The sequence below is a fragment of the Berkeleyomyces rouxiae genome, assembly GCF_048999995.1.
Source record: "Berkeleyomyces rouxiae strain 22BRR77 chromosome Unknown BrBRR77_ptg000003l, whole genome shotgun sequence".
NCBI classification, from domain to species: domain Eukaryota; kingdom Fungi; phylum Ascomycota; class Sordariomycetes; order Microascales; family Ceratocystidaceae; genus Berkeleyomyces; species Berkeleyomyces rouxiae.
The window spans coordinates 363,765-381,510 of record NW_027396493.1 but is presented as its reverse complement, the minus strand read 5'-3'; the positions used below and the strand labels follow the sequence as shown (position 1 = coordinate 381,510).

General features: G+C 51.2%; 6 protein-coding genes across 6 annotated transcripts; 3 read left to right on the top strand and 3 right to left on the bottom strand.

The window, feature by feature from the left end:
- Positions 1-294: 294 nt before the first annotated feature.
- On the bottom strand, positions 295-2,580 carry BROUX77_003266 (uncharacterized protein; the record flags this gene model as incomplete). Its single annotated transcript, XM_073747898.1, has 2 exons — positions 295-2,329; positions 2,390-2,580. The coding sequence occupies 2 exons, from the start codon at positions 2,578-2,580 to the stop codon at positions 295-297; spliced, it is 2,226 nt and encodes a 741-aa protein (XP_073605691.1).
- Positions 2,581-3,167: 587 nt separating this feature from the next.
- On the top strand, positions 3,168-4,271 carry BROUX77_003265 (uncharacterized protein; the record flags this gene model as incomplete). Its single annotated transcript, XM_073747897.1, has 1 exon — positions 3,168-4,271. One exon carries the CDS (start codon positions 3,168-3,170, stop codon positions 4,269-4,271), a length of 1,104 nt encoding a protein of 367 aa, XP_073605690.1.
- A 3,950-nt stretch (positions 4,272-8,221) lies between these two features.
- On the top strand, positions 8,222-8,815 carry BROUX77_003264 (uncharacterized protein; the record flags this gene model as incomplete). The annotated part of the gene is made up of 1 exon (XM_073747896.1): positions 8,222-8,815. One exon carries the CDS (start codon positions 8,222-8,224, stop codon positions 8,813-8,815), a length of 594 nt encoding a protein of 197 aa, XP_073605689.1.
- An 807-nt stretch (positions 8,816-9,622) lies between these two features.
- On the bottom strand, positions 9,623-10,558 carry BROUX77_003263 (uncharacterized protein; the record flags this gene model as incomplete). The annotated part of the gene is made up of 1 exon (XM_073747895.1): positions 9,623-10,558. The coding sequence occupies one exon, from the start codon at positions 10,556-10,558 to the stop codon at positions 9,623-9,625; it is 936 nt and encodes a 311-aa protein (XP_073605688.1).
- Positions 10,559-13,044: 2,486 nt separating this feature from the next.
- Positions 13,045-15,828, bottom strand: BROUX77_003262 (uncharacterized protein; the record flags this gene model as incomplete). Its single annotated transcript, XM_073747894.1, has 6 exons — positions 13,045-13,932; positions 13,988-14,364; positions 14,415-14,521; positions 14,584-14,925; positions 14,996-15,720; positions 15,790-15,828. The coding sequence occupies 6 exons, from the start codon at positions 15,826-15,828 to the stop codon at positions 13,045-13,047; spliced, it is 2,478 nt and encodes an 825-aa protein (XP_073605687.1).
- A 920-nt stretch (positions 15,829-16,748) lies between these two features.
- On the top strand, positions 16,749-17,677 carry BROUX77_003261 (uncharacterized protein; the record flags this gene model as incomplete). The annotated part of the gene is made up of 2 exons (XM_073747893.1): positions 16,749-16,854; positions 16,902-17,677. 2 exons carry the CDS (start codon positions 16,749-16,751, stop codon positions 17,675-17,677), a joined length of 882 nt encoding a protein of 293 aa, XP_073605686.1.
- Positions 17,678-17,746: the final 69 nt, after the last annotated feature.

Sequence of the window (17,746 nt, the reverse complement as noted above, 5' to 3'; positions counted from 1 at the left end):
AAGGCACGCCATCCAGAGACCCCGTTGACCAACACTGGCGCATCCATCTGTCATGGCCTTGTACCATATTATACACATGTACCTTATTTGTACCACCATAACACTGTCACCATCATTACAGCCACCATTAACGAGCCTCTGATATCTTGCACGTATCATGTCAAGGATTGATAGGCTCAAACCGTGACTACGAGCTATAGCCAAAAAAACTAGAAGAAATAATGCAACGCCATGATATCTAAAGTCCAAGTCCCCTTCGGAGCCACCTCCCGCTTTTATACACCATTTTTGTCACTACACAAAGTCAAAAGTATCGCCGCGTTCTGTCAGCATCTTGCCCACACGCGCACTTCCGGCAATCCGCTCCAGCTTGAAGGCATCATACTTGGAGAACATGACGCGAACCGTGCCCTCTCCCGCCACCAGGCGCTCGTCCTGCTCACTGCGCGCGAAGAAATCGCCCGTGATCTCCTTGTAGAAAAGCGGGTTATCGGGCGGCGCATACATGATGACGCGCTGCACGCCGCGGATGCGGTAGCGTCGGAAATGGTGCGCACGCTCCGTGTACAGCAGCACGCGGTGGCGGCCGCTGATAAAGTGCGAGCGCGCGCGCGACGCCTCGGGCACATCGGCGTACTCGGAGATGGAGCCAAACGTCAGGCTCTGCACCGAGTCGTCGTTGGCCAGGAAATTGCGCACGCGGACAAAGTCCAGGTACGATGGGATGAACAACAGTGTGCCGGTGGCGTCGCGCGCCCGCTTCACTAGCAGCGGCACAATGGTCGACTTGAAAAAGGCAAAGCGCGCGTCTGGATCCGCATCGGCGCTGTGCGCATCGAACCGCACAAAAGTCTGCCGCGTCCGCACGCCCAGCTGCTGTAGCACGCCGGCGTACTCGGGCTGCACGCGCAGCTTGCCTGCCGTGTTGTGGCAGTGTGTGCGCTGCAGCTCGGCCAGCTCGGGCGTGTTGAAGGCGGACAGTACTATAGTCTGCCGGAAGAAGCGGGCCCAGTCCTCGAGGTACCAGTTGCGCACACGGCTAAAGTCACAGCCGTGGGCGTCACGCGGCTGCTTGTTAAGGCTCGCAAAGATCTGTTCCACGTGCTCCCAGTTCTGCATCAGCAGACCGTCGGCCTGGTCCAGCACCACTAGCTCGATGGAACTGAGGAAATCGTAGTCAATCTTCTTCTTGCTGTCATCCTCGGAGCCAATGGCCATACGCAGGCCCAGCGGACTGGCGATCAAGATGTCCGAGTTGTAGAACTGCGAGAAGAACTTGACTGTCTTGCGTGTGAACTTGACGCCAATCCGGAACATGTCGTCGTCGTTGCCGGCAAACAGGTCTTGGAAATCAGCCGGCTTGTCGTCGCCAAACTTGGTTTCGGTGTCGAGATATGTCTCGTCGAACCGCTTGCGGTTTTCTTGCTGGTCCGGATCGCTCAGCGCCACAATGGTATCCACCAACCGCACGCACGAGTGGCGCGTGGGCACAATGAAAAGCACCTTAGGCCGCGTGAAACCCTGGTCGCGCAGCTCCAGGTCTGTGTCGTCCTTCTTCTGTGCGAGCTTCTGGTTATTCTTAATGACGCGGTCGCGTGTCTTAAACACGTGGTTGAGCGCGTGTAGGCAGACCATGTTCCGCAGGCCCTCGGCGTTCTGCGGCGTGCGCTGACAGTACAGGATGTCGCGGTAGTTGAACAGGTGTGGTGCCAGCTCGGCCTGTGCTGGGTTAAAGGTCGGCATCAAAGCTGCAGCTGTCTCCTTGAGCTTGCTCTTGAGGTTCAGAGTGCTCGGGCCCGAGATGCGGCTGGCTACAGGAACGGGTGACCCGTCCTCAAGGTAATTGGTGACAAAGCGGGACACTTTGGATGCCGAACGCTTGATAGTCCATTGACCGTCCTTGGCCATTTTGACCTTGGCGGCGACGGCAGATTCGTCAGGCGGGGAACAGTGCGACTCGAATGGGTCTGTTGTGTCTTCGTCGTCATCGTCGCTGAGCTCCTGTTCGTCGCTTGAGTCGTTGCTGCCCTCTTCCTCATCCTCGTCCACGAAATCAAGATCCTTGGGCCCTTGGTGCTCGTCTTCGTCCCCACTCTCGTCCTCTCCAATACCCATCTCCTGATTGCTGCCACTATCAGAGCCTTCGGCTAAGGCTGATATCGCAGCGTCGCTAGTGTTGAGCTTGCGTCTCTTGGATGATGGGCCATCCTGCTTCAGACTCTGCAGAAGTGCCGAGTATGATTTGGCAGCAGGCTCTTCGTCTTCGGATTCCGACTGGACGTCTTCGATTTCATTGTCGCTGGGGTCTTCGCTCGATGAACTGGCGTCTCTACAAAGTAATTTAGATGTCAGTATGTATCGAAGAGTCGGTGCTAAGAGTACTACTTACTCGTCGTCATCTGCCATTCGCGCACTAGAAAAGGCAGCGGCACCACGGCCCCGGCCTCGGCCACGACCTCTACCTCTAAAGGAACCCCCACGACCTCCACGACCTCCACGGCCTCCACGACCTCCACCACGACCGCCTCCACGGCCCCGGCCTGCTCCACGGCTGCCACCGCCGCGACCTCTGAAACTCATATGCGCTGGGAAGAATGGGAATGCGACTGGATAAGGAAAAGCACAATTTCGGTGGCAACGCTATGAGCAGAGCTAATATTTGTTAACGTAGCTGCAAATAGAGTAATTGTTTTGGAAAAAGAATCAAAAGAAAATAGCGTCTTCTGCCTTCTCGATACTCGTCGCAAGTTCATCGTTCGTCGTCGCAAATACAGGATCATACTTTTTTTTGCGCCACATGAATGCAACGCCACACTAACCTTGGGCCCCACATAGCCGTCATTGCGCCACACTTATGTCTGTTTTGGGGCTTATCAGCAAAAGCTTATCGGCTGGGCTGGCTGCTCTTCGCACAATTCTTACAGCCCCACCTATCCAGCAAAATCATTAATCAATGGCCCAGCCCACTTCCACTTGGCCTTCCCATCAGGCCCCGCGAAAAGCTGCTCTCTTTGAGGACCCTCCCCACGCCGGTTCGCTCTCAGACTGCCCTCATCTTGTCCTCCCGCCGATCCTCCGGTCCCTGCCCCCCCCCCCTCCCCCCGTTTTTTGCTCCGTGTCTCGCCCCGCACTCCTCCGCCCTTCGCCCTTTGTTACCTACATCCATCATGGCTGTCGAAACCACCAACTTCCTGCACCTGGCCCGGCCCGTGGTCCCCGCCCAGGTTGGCCTGAACCTCAACACCTCGGCCATCACCGTCAACATCCAGTCCCAGGCTGTGTTGTCCATCCTCGACCATGCCCTGCGCCGTGATATTGACAACAACCAAACCACCCGTGGCATCGGTGCCCTCGTTGGCACGCGCTCAGAGGATGGCTCCGAGGTCGAGGTCCGCAGCACCTTTGCCATTCCGCACAAGGAGAACGCCGACCAGGTTGAGATGGACCTCGAGTATCAGAAGCACATGCTGGCCCTGACCCTTAAAGCATCGCCGCGCGACACCCTGCTGGGCTGGTACACGACTTCGCACGAGCTCAACAGCTTCAGCGCCCTGATCCAGAACTTCTTCTCCAGCCCCGAGACCGGTACTGCCCCGCACCCGGCTATCCACCTGACCATGTCGACCGACCCCACCGCCGACATCGAGACCCGCTGCTACATCAGCGCACCTGTGGCCGTTAACGCCGAGCGCGCTGCCGAGAGCTGCATGTTCATCCGCGTGCCGCATAAGGTTCTGACGAGCGAGGCTGAGCAGAGCGCCCTCGAGGCCATCTCTGGCGCCAAGGACTCCGAGACCCGCACTGCACCGCTGGTGTCCGACATTGAGGGTCTCGCACGCTCGCTTGAGAACACGCTCGACCACCTTGGTCGCGTCAGCGAATGGGTCAGTGGTGTTCTCGATGAGGAGGAGGAGCCCAACACCGCCATTGGCCAGTTCCTGATGAACGCGCTGTCGCTGACGCCCAAGATCAGTGCCGAGCAGATTGACCACGACTTCAACAACCACATCCAGGATGTCCTGATGGTCTCTTACCTGGCCAACACTATCCGCACCCAGATCGAGCTGGCCCAGCGCCTGGGCGTGTCGTCGTTTGCTGCTGCGGACAAGGACGGCGAGGGCAAGACCGACGGTGAAAACGCCAAGTCTGGCGACAAGCGCCACAACAACAAGCGCCACAACAACCCGCGCCATAACAACACCAACAACCGCGGAAACCGGGAACAGCGCGAGCCCAGAGAGCCTCGTGAGCCTCGGGAGGCGGCCGAGTAAAGCGACGAGCCGGAATAACAAAAAGCAAAAAATAAAGAATGTCACACGAACTTTATCAAAAAGGGATCCATCAAGGAGGCGTTGGAACGGAACATGAACACCACGTTCGGAATGAAAGGGCTTATGATATCAGTACGACGACAATACAAGACAAACAAAAAACAATTAAAACGCAGAACGCTCTCCTCTCCACTTCCTGTGTGTATGTGTCTCTTCCTCCTTGACTCTGGACATTGAGAATACACGGGATAAGACTGATATCGAACGCGAGACTTTGACGCCAGACGGATTAACGTGTATGCACGCCGCTGTCTGGGTATTGTTCCCTCGATTGTTTTGTGTCTCCTGGCTGATTTGTCTGGTCATTTCTTTGTTCCCTGTCACTCTGTTTTTTTCATGTGTCTCTACTTCTTCCATTCCGTTCTTCCTCGTGTCCTTGACCTTGTCTTCCCAGCCTTTCACAACTCGCACCGTTACTCACACCTTGCCCCCCCCCCCTTCCCCAAAATGTTTCACTTTTTCTTGTATTGTCTTTCTCTCTCTCCCATCTGGCTGTTCTTTATCTGTGTGCTTTATTTTTTTCTTCTTCCCGTCATCTTCTTGGATTTGCCCTTTTTTGCTGTTGGTTTTGTTTTCTTTTCCTTCATCTTCTTCCTCTCTCCTCGTCTTGGCGTCTGTGGGCTGGTTTCTCTCTTCTCTAGAACAAACAAATCTGTCTTTTTACGTTCACACGCCTATCGCTCATATACATTTGTGTCTTGTGTGCCTATATCATAGCCCGCCGTTTGTATGCAGGAAGGGGCCAGTGTCTACTCCTTGACGAGAGCAAAATTGTACATACGCTTTTATGATTCCGAATTGCATAACAATGTTGATGTTGTGGTGAAGAGAGGATATAGAGAGTCTAGTCATGAACAGTCTTCGAGATAGTAGTCAAAAGCCCGCGATTGTTGCTTGCCTTTGGGAACTTTATACAGCATTCAATATTCACATTTAGCCTAGCCACTTGGTGAGTTTCCTTGTTTCCAGAATTATTGGAGCCAAGTTTTACGTACCTCGAGCTCTTTTTGTATTTCTACTAGTTTGGCTGTCATAACCATCACTTCCATGCAGCCCTAGGTCTCAAACCTCGCACTTTGTCAGCAGTTCGTTAAACCTTGCCCCCCAACTGCCACTCGGATTCGCTCAGCTGGACTGTGAGGGACTGATATCTCCACCTTTGTGCTAAGGCTTCTTGACTAACACACGGATATCACCAAAGATCAGTACATCAGTTCTCACGGCGGCGTTGTCTTATCCTGCGACAACGCGGTGATTGGTTGCAACCCTATTTTTCTCGCTGTCTAGGGTAATTGAGCAGAGAAGCAAGCTCACTAGGCCTGAAATTTGGTACAATGACTCTATGGAATACATTTGTGAGAATATGATTCCGGCACACACTGACTACCTCTCACTCTAAGTCCGGATTGGTACGTTGGAGTATGTATCACGATAATATGTTAGTTTGAGAATTGTGTAACCCAGGTGGGGCACATGTGGCGAAAGCATGTGGCTGAAGAAAAATCAACTTGGATCTTGGGTTGACGTAGGCTACATTGAGGTCAAGAGCAAAGGGAATTGATGAGATACAATGCCATGTTTTTTTACTGGATTGAAGCCCCGGCTTTTGCGTTTTGAATCATTTGTTCAGACGAGATTTGTCAGGTTGGAGGGGTGTCGGGAAGTGAAGACAAGGGAGATAGCAAGATAGCATGGTTCTACATAACTGCACTGTTAGGTCGTCTAAGCAAGTTTTGACAATCCAGTTTCTACGAGAGGCTTGACTTGAATGACTTCCAGTGTTGGTTGCACAACGCCTTTGCATTTGTCATCTTAGGTGCTCTCATGCTTTTGTTCGCAAATCGACATTGAGTTTATGCAAGATTCAGGATTTTTCAAGATGCAGCTTGTCCGTAATATTCTAGATATAACTTTGAGCACGAGTTTCGGTAGTTATGTGGTACCTAGTGTGTGCGTCGATGATCTATTAATTCCCTCTGTTCCAGGGTTTGGGCGACCTCCTGGCGTCCCTTGTATATTCCTCGTATGTCCAGTCGTGTGCGCACTCATCTATACGAGAATGTGGCGCACTCATCTATGTAATGAGGCACTCATTTTCTGACACCTGGTACATGAGAAAGCAAAGGACTGGAGTTGTGACGTTACACAACCAAACGAAGATGAACACACCATGTAGTGAGCCCAAGAATTGTGATTAGAGTTCTTGTTCGTTCGCAGTACGACATAGACGCAAACGCCAACGATCGACGTACCATTCTAGCTGATATGGATAACGTCAATCACGGCGATATATGGCAGCTGATGGGTGTGAAGGGTAAAATTGGTCTCGTTGTGTCAGTGTAAGAACAGTTGACGCCGAGTAGTTAACCAAGAATTCGAGTAGGTGCTAGCAAGGTAGATAGATCAAGGCAAGAAACTGAACACTTCTTATCAACAGCAGTGCTATAGACTGGATTACTCTCAGTATTAAATAGAAGGACTTCCCGACGTCCTTTGACGAAAGTAGATTCCGGAATATCACAAGCTCAAATAGAGAGAATAATGAAGAGATTCAATTGTCCAAAAAAGAAACGAGGTATAATTGATAATTCCCAAGCGCAAGTTTACGTATATGAACTGAAATACAGAGGAAGAGGTTATGCAATAGTGTTAAACTGTTAGAAGATGTAGTCATGAATCAGACTCCAACATAGCTAATGCAAGGGTTGTGTCGTGTTATAGTTGCATCAACAAAAGAACTTGTCACGAGCATTCCATTTCTCACAAAATGTGGATATAATATGAGTTGCAAAATGACATGCGTTTTCCAAATTTTCCTAGCAAACATGCGGCTACTCCGTGATTTTCACTCACAAAAGTAAGCATGGTGGTTGGAATGCCGCCATCTGGGAAATTGTTCAAGTCAAACTTCTACCAGGACAAACTCAGATGTTGGGCCGGAAGGTTAAACTGCTGCATAAACTTCGAGCCAAGTAAATGGCGGAAAAACTGTTTGTCATGGTTCCGTCAATTTTCATTAACCCGTTGTCTGTAATGTGGATTTCCTGGCTCGTACAGAGTCGTAGGCTTTCTTCACGTCAGCCTGTTGGTAGCTTATATTCAGCATCTGCACAGGTATTCATATGCGTCTATGCTCCAGATACACAGTGACCAAACCATCGTCGGTTCGGACTGCATTACGGCCTGGTTCTTGGTAGCTCGCAGGTTGGAAAGAGGCAGATTATTGGAGCTGACTGTGAAGATATTGTAACGTCGTCCATCAATCGTGTGCTTCCTCGCCATTGAATTGGTATCGATTCAGACGACTCTCAAAGTCCCAAGAAGAGAGACGATACCTAGAATACCAGAGAAGATACAACTGGTTCAGAGTTAGTCTTTGGTAATGGGGTCTTTCAATTCTACATCACTCATCTTACTACAACTGAACAGCATATTATACACACCTTCTTTACGTTCAACGACATCACCAACTTGAGCTAGTACTAGTGAATGCCAGACAGGATAGGACACTGATGTCAAGTTGTATACCAAGACACGTAATCTCATACATACCATTAACAGTGCCTTCTGTCAATGTTGTAATGCCGTCTGCCAAGATAACGCGAGTGAAGCTCATTAGGTAGCCCGGAATAGAAGGACGTATTGGATTCAGAAGCGCTCTATGAAGACGGTCGGGCCGACACATGTGGACAAGGTGATCCATAGCCAGCCTCTATGTGTATATAAACCTCGAGCTGGGCGCCTCGATACTGTCATTCAAAGTTCTATTTCTCATTCATCTGCTCATCTGAACAGCCGCTCTTCGTTACCATCTTTACAACTCCTCATTTTACTCATTTTATTCAGTATTTGCTGCAACTCTTCATCGTTTTTCTATTCCTTCAATCAACATGGTTTCCTTGAACATTCTAGCTACTGCTCTCCTTTGCTCTACAGAATTTGCCGTTTATGCCCGCACTGTAATTAGCTTGGAATTGAAAGTCACTCCCGATGTAGGCGGTTGGGTGAAGGTGAAGGGCAGGGGTAGTTTCAAGGCAAAAGTCCTTTGTGATACGTCCTCAAGCACCCTCGAAGTTGCTTCCTTGGAAAACTCTGAGAGCAGATTCAAGAACCCCGAGGCTCTCTTGGCTATCTGGGAAGAAGCTACAAACACCGATGCTGCAAACGTGAGGCATATTCAGTACGATTTCATTCAGCACAAAACTACAACAAATGTTCTTAATGACATTTGGAAGAGCGCTGGCATCAATCCGAAGGACAAATATATTCCTTCACGCACAGTATACCGCCCGAGCGAGGGAATGGACTGGGATTGGAGCAGTCTCCGCAGCACACGACACGGTTCCGATGTCATCGACTTCTGCACTGATTATGAGGTTACCAACAGTCTTCAGATCAACTCGTTTGATTTTGGCAAAAGCGTCTTGGAAGGCCGATGGTTGCGCATCAACGTCGCGCCCTGGCAGCCGCAGATTGACTACTAAACAGTCAGTCCCACGAAGTTCCCAGAGTGTCCAGAACGGACAAGAACTCACTTGTTTCATGGGGTATCACCTATGATAGTTATGGAATCTACAGTTTCTAGAGCTTGGTGTCCTAGGGGTTGGCAGCTACGTACGTACAGCCCAATGAGAATTATCTAGAAGTTTAGTACCAATGGCCATCAGTTTATAATATAATCTTTAAAACAAACCTTGAGACTCCGTCATTGATTGTGCCTAGCCAATATACTCCTAACATAATGGTCAAGTTCCATAGGTATATAGTTTTGTGCTACCACACTATTGACTACATCTTGGGGACGGAAAGCTGAGAGCTAGCATTTGAAGAAGAGATCATCTATAACCAAATTTGCTACGTTTTCGTGATGATATCAATACTACTCTTATGTGCCAAGTTGTCAAGTTGCCATGGTCTGATGGGCTTTTGAATACTGCCTTGCCTTCAACTATAGAAGAAATATCCAAAACTTCAAAACTACACGCATCTGTTATTATTTGATTAATAGGGACGATGTGAATAGGGAAAGAATTGTGAATTGACTCTAGAATTAAGATGTAGAATGTTGTCTGCTCCAGAACAAGCCAGGGCTATCTAACGCCAGAATACGAAACCCCTTTTATAGCCAGAACTCAAAGTATCCATCATCAGTTGTAAGAGTTATTCCCGTCGTTGTTTCCATGTCCTCATCATTATATCAGTAGATCTTGAGAGTATTGACGATAGTGGGACAGAAGGTGAAGATGTTATGGAGGCTATTTCTACGTCCGTCAGAGATATAATTATACTGCTTAATTCTGCTTATCTTTGAGTCTATCGGTTGCTGGGCGGACAACCTTGTGAAGGGTAGTAAGGAGGTCGGCGTAGTATACCCGTGCGGGAACCACTGTGAAGAGCCCCCCATTATCAAGAGTGATATCAGGGAGTGAATCAACCAGCTTGGGGTTAGTCAAGAAGTCCTTGCCGTAGGGGAAGATATAAGGGAGCCCGTTGACAGTAGGAGGGCTAGTAATTTCGGGAGCGTTGGGGGTGTCAGGCACCACCGGATTGAGGGTCTCAGTGGGATTTTCGGAAAGGTCTAGGGGCCAGGTAGCTGTAGTTTTAGGATTGACCTTGGTATTGGGTGGGTTGGCAGGGAAGTAGGTGGCCATTATAGCATTATATAAATCAGAGAAGTGAATATCAGCAGGGACCTTCATGGTTTCAGTACCAATCACAAAAACTACATCCGGCAGTTTCTTAAAGTCATCTGGACTTTTGGCGTTTCTGACAAGATCCATGTTGTAGGGCAGCATGTAGTGAGGCACTTTATCCTGAGTCGGAGGAGTAGTAATTTCGGCGGGATTAGCAGCCGGGACAGTCCGAGTGGGCTCTGCATGGGCTGCTCCGAGAAGAGTCTGGCCATTTTCAAATTTGGTTGTGAAGTAGTCACGGAACACAAATACAGCCTCAGCGCTGGTGGATTCCCCGTAAATGTAAATCGCAACCGGTGGTAGTTTGGCGAGATCTTTCATATTCTTCACCCCGTCAAGAAGTTCCATGGGATAGTTGACCTTGTCCACATACCAAGGAATGTTCTTGAGATTGGGGGGCAGCGTCATTTGAGAACTGATGGGCATTGTAGCGCTGGGTATTAAGGCGATATCAGTAGTAGAAGCCGGCTTGGACTCCACGCCTTGGGCAGCAATCAGTGCCAGGGTAGAAGCAGCAAGGAGAATAGACTTCATGGTGGACAAACGTGTAGTTGATAAGTGTAAGCAAAGATAAGTAGAAAGTGTGTTTTAGTGGTGTTGAGAGGCAGGAGAGTGTAATCTACAAAACGAAACAGGAGAACAAAGTTAAGTGCGGTTTTGACCATTTTATACAGGTCGTGATTTTACGACGCCATCTTTGGCCAGTGTGTATTGGCAGACTGTGAACCAGCAGCTATCCGAGAATACGGATAACGGATTCATCCGATTCTTCGTCGTAATGCTAAACAGTTCTCGAGTATTAGTATACGGAGCAAAGTGAAGTTCAATTCTGCAAAGAACTGGCCCTTGCGCAAGACACGCATGACCACCAATGGGTGATTGCGCTCGTGAATGAATGTGAAAAAAAAAGTAAGCGCTCAAGGAAAGCTTGTTGTGGTGTGGCGTAGTTGAAAGGCATGGGCCTGAAGGCATCACAATGCGAGACTTGCCAGGGGCAAGATATTTCAGTACACAAGTACCAGATGTTGAAGTTATCGCCGTGCGTGGGCTCTGTACATGCGTATATTTGCATTGTGAGCTGTCATCCGAGCTTGTCAAATCAGGAACTTGAAAGAAAAAGATTAGAAGTTCGCGGGCTAGGCGGGCCTTATTGCGAAAGCCTCCGGTTCTAGAATTAGTAGTGTAATGCCATTTGGATTAACAGTGTCTCTGAGGCTGTGCCAAAGCTGGTACCAGAGACTAACCAACTATGCAAGTCTGTCTAGTTAACTATGGCAGTTCTGAGTGAAGGGTGCTCAAGATATTGCACCGCTAAGACAACAGAGAACGGCCTTAGTCTACCGTGAATTGGTTTTGCATGGCGTCTAATCTCTAGTTGGCTCCGATGAAGAGTATGATTCTGCCATTAGATCTGGGGTAGTTGAAGTTATCAAGGCAACAGGGAAACAGACCTTGGTTCAACGAGATAAGTGCTCGCATTTGTGGATGTGGTCTAGCTCACATATATAAAGCGGCGGAAACAGCAGTCTGGACTTAAAGCACCTAGATCTAAGGGTAACAGGCAGATAAATTTACGGCTAAGACAGCGGCAGGGTAAGCAACGGCGGTAGTCGAGATCTTAGTGGTCCCAATTCACAGTGAAGCAATGTTTTTATTAGTATTGGTCATACAGCTTCGAACAAGCGGATTCTCAGCTAATATGGGCATATTTCCATAAACATAGTCAGTTGTGAATAACTACTTCAGTTTGGGGGTGGACAATCACGCTTTACAAAACCCCGGTACAAGGGACACAACAGCAAGATATTGGTTGGACTATATATGAGGAGGATACAAAGCTATACGAAAAGAAGGTCAACGAACGAAGCAGCAGATGAGAAGAATGGATGAATGCAGTGACCTTGTGTAACGTTTCCAGAAAACCCACAAATAGTGTCAGTTCATTGTGGTGGCACAATATTCCCAAAAGAGTAATTTACCCATTATGTGGGCCCTTGTACCACCAGAGGATAAGTAGCCCACACACACCAAGCATCCCGGACATGAATCCCCGATCCCCGAGATCAGGATCTCCAGGGTTATCGAGAGATGAGCATCCGATTCCCGGAACGTAGATCAGTTGACCTCTAAAGACCGTAATGTGAACACTGTGCCTCTTTTCTTAAAGAGCTATGCTGATGGAATGACCCTTGTGTACCGACCTTCTTGACAGCCTCAGAACCCCTTCAGACTTCATCATTTGGGTAAATAATAAGAAGACAGCCGTACCAGCCCAGATCTATCTCAAGTGCTCTAGATCAGGACAGGACATGCAGTGCTCAAGCTCACTTCACACAACACACTGACCTTATCGCCGCGCGCTTCTTCACACGCAGCCTTTTGCGCCATCGCAAGAGTCCGACGGACAGCAAGCTCATAGAGCTTCTTCAAAAGGTACAGAAATGCATAGTTTTCGATAGACTTCTCAAATGTTTAGTTCCTCTTGACTTTTAACTCCACAACCCCCACAGTTACTACAAATACGACCTTCATATCATTGCTCCCCCTGCCCCGAAGCAATATTAAACCTGCATAGTCCCGGACGAGATAGGTTCGTTGAGAACGCTCACATGAGAAAGTTGGCAAGCCTCTTGGGGTGACATTCTTCATCACGAACAGCACCACAATCGTCCCTGCTTTGCTTCACTAGCTCCGTCTTGCATTAGACTTTTACATGTCAGCTCTCTCTCTTTCCTCAACTCGCGTGTTCAATTTTATCATTTTAGACACCTAAAACTCCGATTCATGAACTAGTAAAACAAAAGATATATCCGACTTTCACCCCGCTCCCTTTTTCCTCCCATCCCATCCTGTATATTTCTTGTTTCCTCTTTCCCCAGCTTCTACAATCTTTCTCCCTCGTTTAATTTCAATGGAGTTCCTTATTCCCCAAAGCTTTGCTCCCCTTTTCTCAAAGTCACCTTGCAAACAAGAGCCAACAGAAAATAAGCCAGCAACTACGCTATAAAGCACTCATCTACCTAGATAGGTTTCTGTGGCAGCGTAGCCGGGTTTCCGTAGTGTGGCAGATTGCCAAAGGGCTGACCTGAGACCCCCTGGCCGACCGTAGGCTTTCCCGTAGGAGACGCACTGGCAGTAGCGGAGGTCGAGGTGGGCAGCGCGCTAGCAGGGGACGATACAACTACAGGTGCAGAAACAGACGATGCCGTCGTCGAAGCACTGGGCGCTTTGTTGATTTCCGCAGCAGGCTTAGCCTGCTTCTCGTTGTTTGCTGAGAGCACCTTGGCGCTGGCAGGGTGGGCGGCTGGGTGGTTGTGCGACTGCGCATGATGTGAGTATTGGGAGTAGTTGTGGTGCGACTGGGCCTGTTGATGGGGGTATGGCATCATGTTTAGCGGGCCATAGCCAGGTATCTGGGGAGGCATGTGTTGATTCGTGGCGTAAGGCGGCGGTATGCATGGCTGGGCGTAGTTCATCGGCGGAGAGTGGGCGTAGGTTACTGGGGCATAGTTGTCCATCCGAGGGCTCATGTGCTGGTTTGAGGGGCCCGGATACATGGGCTGCATCTGGGGGTGCGGTGGTGGTTGGCCCATTGTATGGCAACTGGGATTTCTGGTGTCGGGAGCGTATGCCTGACCACCCAGGGTAAAACCAGGTCGGTTGTAACTCCCAGGAATGGGATGTTGCGACTTGGCATCGTAAGGATTCACATTCATTGGCAGTTGACCAAACGGATAGTGGATGCCATTCGGCCCAACTGCGGCATTCGAAGGCATGCCACCTCTTCCGTAGTGAGTCGGACGCGGGTTAGGACCAGACTGCCACTGTTGGGGAGAAGCGTTGTGTCCATATGGGGCTGGCGAGTGACCTTGCTGTGGGTAACGACCAGCTGGGGCATGTGGGAGATACTACAGACATGTTAGCATTTAGATCAAGTCAATGAGTGGTGGTTAGATGACACACCTGTCCGCCAGGGCAATAAGCTTGGTGGGAATACCCATGAGCGTTGGGAATGGGGCCAGTAGCCTGCCCAGCGCCGTTAGAATAAGCAGCAGACGATTGGTTGGTATACGGTTGCTGCGCAGAAGACAATTGCTGGTTCTGGTTTGGAGGAGGGCCTTGCGGAGACTGATACAAGGATCCAATGGGAACGTAGTGCGGCTGTGGTTGTGAGCCCCATTGCTGAGGATGGGACCACTGTTGCACATAGTTATGCCTGGATTCAAAAGTGCCCGAATCACGGCGTTGCTTAGGGTTCTTGGTGCGACGAGAGTTGGCTGTGCTCTTGTCCTTGGTAGACACTGAACTGGCTCGAGATATGCCGTTGTCTGCTTCGACTTCTGGAGATTGTTAGTCACTCGAAAGAGCACACAGTAGGCATGAGACTAACCAGAAGTGTTGTCTACGGAGTTGGCAGCCGCAGGTGTACTTGAGGATGTGCCAAAGATGCGCTTGCGAGCTTCGTTATAAGCCTCCTCTCTCTCCTCTCGAGTTTTTCTGTAGGCATACTGCGTTAATATGTCAAGTTAGGCGAGGTATCACAAGAACGGAACACTAACCTCTCCTTGATTGCGGTCTTTTCCTTTTGCTCAGCGCCACCGACATCAGATGCAGCCTTGGACTGACTAGCACTTGATGAAGCAAGAGTATCAGACTGGCTGTCCTCGCCTCTTCGCATGATCTTCATGGGCAAAATGGGCGGTGGCGGAGTCGGGCTCTTGGTGATGGCAACAAAGCTAGCCAATGAAGGAGGGACGCGGCAAAAGGGCGTTCGGAAAATGCGAACAAAGCCCGGGCCATTGTCTTTTTCATACGAATGGGTCATGTGGTAATAGTCGGCCAGTTTATGGGTCAACATACGGAAAAAAGAGTTGCTGGGAGGCAGATCCATGTAGGGCTCTCTGCGAGGTGGGTGTTAGTATTTGCGAGGGCAGCCCGCAGACTAGGTGTCTCAAGCACGGAGTGGCTTACTTGGACTCTTGAACAAAGTTGATGACGTCAACCTCGAGGCGCAGCAAGAACTGGCGATCCTTGGCAGACTCTATAGCTTCCAAAAGCTTGTCGTCGGGGGCCTGTTGGTAAATGTTGTTTAGCGTATTCGACGGGACTTCTGCTGCGACTGAAGCCGGGTCGGAGTCGGGGTCGGAGGGGGTGTGGATCTGGGCATTGCCTCCAGGCGTTCTGGCATCGATTGAGGCACGGGGGTAGAACGGAGGTGCACGGCTGCTGGCAAGCAAAGAGCCGCGGATGGAGGAATCGTCGTCGTCGGCAGCGGCCTGCACGCTGGCGCTATCATCAGGGCGGAGCGAGTCCTTTTCGTCAAGAGCGAATGTGGTGGTAGTTCCGGACGTGACACTTTTGCCGTCCAGGCTGGGAGGTTTAGTGCCGAGTTCCGAGCAGTCAGTTCGGTGCGAGTCATCGGACTCTGCGGCAGCGGATTTGGTGTTATCCGAGAGGCTCGAGCCGTCGACAATGAGACCAGGCGGGCCGGCGATGGCAAGCTGGGAGACTGCCTCTGCAAGGGCGTCGTTTGGGGGCACTGGGGACGCTGGGCACGCAGGCTTTTGGGCATCTCTGGCGCTGGATAGTCCGGGGGCAGAAGATGGGGCCGGGGCGGTCTCTTTGTTGGCCGCGGCAGCATCGGCGGCTCCCGGCCCAAGGCGTGGCATTTTGGTGGGAAGAGACGCCGCAGCCACCTAAAAACGGCAAGCAAGAAACAATCAGTATCGTGGAACTCGGTAGATGGGGCTGTGGGCGCACATTACCTTGGCAAAGGACGGCTTGGGGAGCATAGTAGAGGCCATCATTCAGTGGGTGAGACGCTCAAGGGCAGAGCAAGTCGGGGTCAGAGCCGAAGAAATCGTGTAGCACAAGAAAGAACGGCTCAACAAGCCAATCTTGGTGGACGGGGCAGCACAAATCACAAATCAGGCAGCCCAATCAGCAGAGCGGGAGCGTGTTACAAGGCAACAGCGGCAGTTGATGAGCGGGAGGCAAGGGACAAAGAGACGAAAACGCGATGCACACAGCAGGCAGGCAAATGGACATGGAAAAACAGCAGGATGGCAATCAGGACAAGGCAAACAGGGAGAACATTATCGTGAGGGCAGAGCCATATTGAGCATGCGGAAAGGCATAGGCATCAAAGGAGGCACGGCGCTTTGAGATGAGCCTCGTGGGGTGTAAACTTTGGAGCCGGGCCTGTGTGGATGCTGAACGAGAGTAGGAGTGGCGGCGTCTCTAGAGCGGGAGCCAAAGACAGAGTCGTTGAGATCGAGAGTGGTGAAGGCGTTGTCGAGCCACGCAAGGCTGGAGCAGACGATCACGAAAAGGAGGAAAAGAAAAACGACAGGGATCGTCTTAGTAAGCACCACTGAGAGCCGGTCGTGTGTCGGTCAGTGGGCGCAGAATGATCGGAGTCCCGGGGGGATGGTGGCAGGACGGGGGGAGACGTGGTGTTGACGGAGGCGAAGACGACAACAGGAAAATGAAAAAGGATTTGTCGTGGAGTTTTTGACAGACCAGGAAGGCCAGACGAAAGCCAGGGTTGTGGTGGGTAGGGTTGGCGGAGCAGCTTATGTAAGCATCATATGATGGAACATCACGTCGCTGCTTACGTAGCTAGGGTTTATACGTCTGCAAACGCAGACCTCATCACCGTCCCGTCCTGTCCTGACTGTTTACCTCCACCACCGCCTCGTGCCTTTTTCACCTACCCTCTACAATGTCTCACCGAAGCGGCTGGGCTCGAGCCCCCGGCAGATCGCGCCCACAAACCAGCAGCGCCGGGGTCCAGTGCCAGAAATGCCTGAAACGAGATAAGTCCGCCTGTGCCTCGGGGCCCCCAACGCGCCGCTAACAAGAAGCTTTTCCGCAGCACGCCACTACTCCTACGAATGCAAAACCCCCACCCAGGAACGGCCGTACATTGCGCGCCCATCGCGCACGCAGCAGCTAGCTAATCCGAAGCTACAGCCGCGTTTGCAGGCCACGCTGCAGGACTCGATTGCCCAGAAGAAGCAGGCAGCTGTGGCTGCTGAGTTGGCGCGCCGCGAGGCCGACCGCAAGCCGGAGATGCTGCCCGAGCCCGAGTTGCAGCACGAGGCCAAGTCACCGAGTCGGACGCGCCACGGCCGGCATGAGCGTGAGCGTGAGCGTGAGCGCTCGTCGTCAGTAGAGACCGTGTCTACAAATAGGTCGCGCTCACGGCCTGCGCCCCGTGGACGCAAGCCCGAGACAGATACCCGGCGCGGCGCCAGCTACAGCAGAAGCAGAAGCAGAAAAAGCGCCAGACGGGACAGGGGAAGAAGTCTTAGCCGGAGCCAGAGCCCTCGATACGACAACTCGCGTAGCCCCACTCATAGCCGCAGCCCTAGTCGTAGCCCGGCCCGAAACTTTAGGAAGCACACCGCTAGTCATTCGCAGCGCCGCAGCCAATCACCACAGGCTGCGCCCACCATGGGACGGGGCGGCGCGTACCGTGAGCGCCGATCGCCATCGCGGTCGGTATCACCGCCGCATCGTGGACAGGAGCGTGTGGCTGGACCAAGAGGAGGCGCGTCTGCTTCAGCTATTGCCGAGGTATCGCGGGAACGCAGTCTCAGCCCGTATAGCAGGCGGGTGGCAATGACAAAGGCGATGCAACAGCGCTGAGCACCGGGGCGGATGATGTCGCATGTACTCTCTTGATACTTGAATTTTTGTACTATCTAATACTAGGTT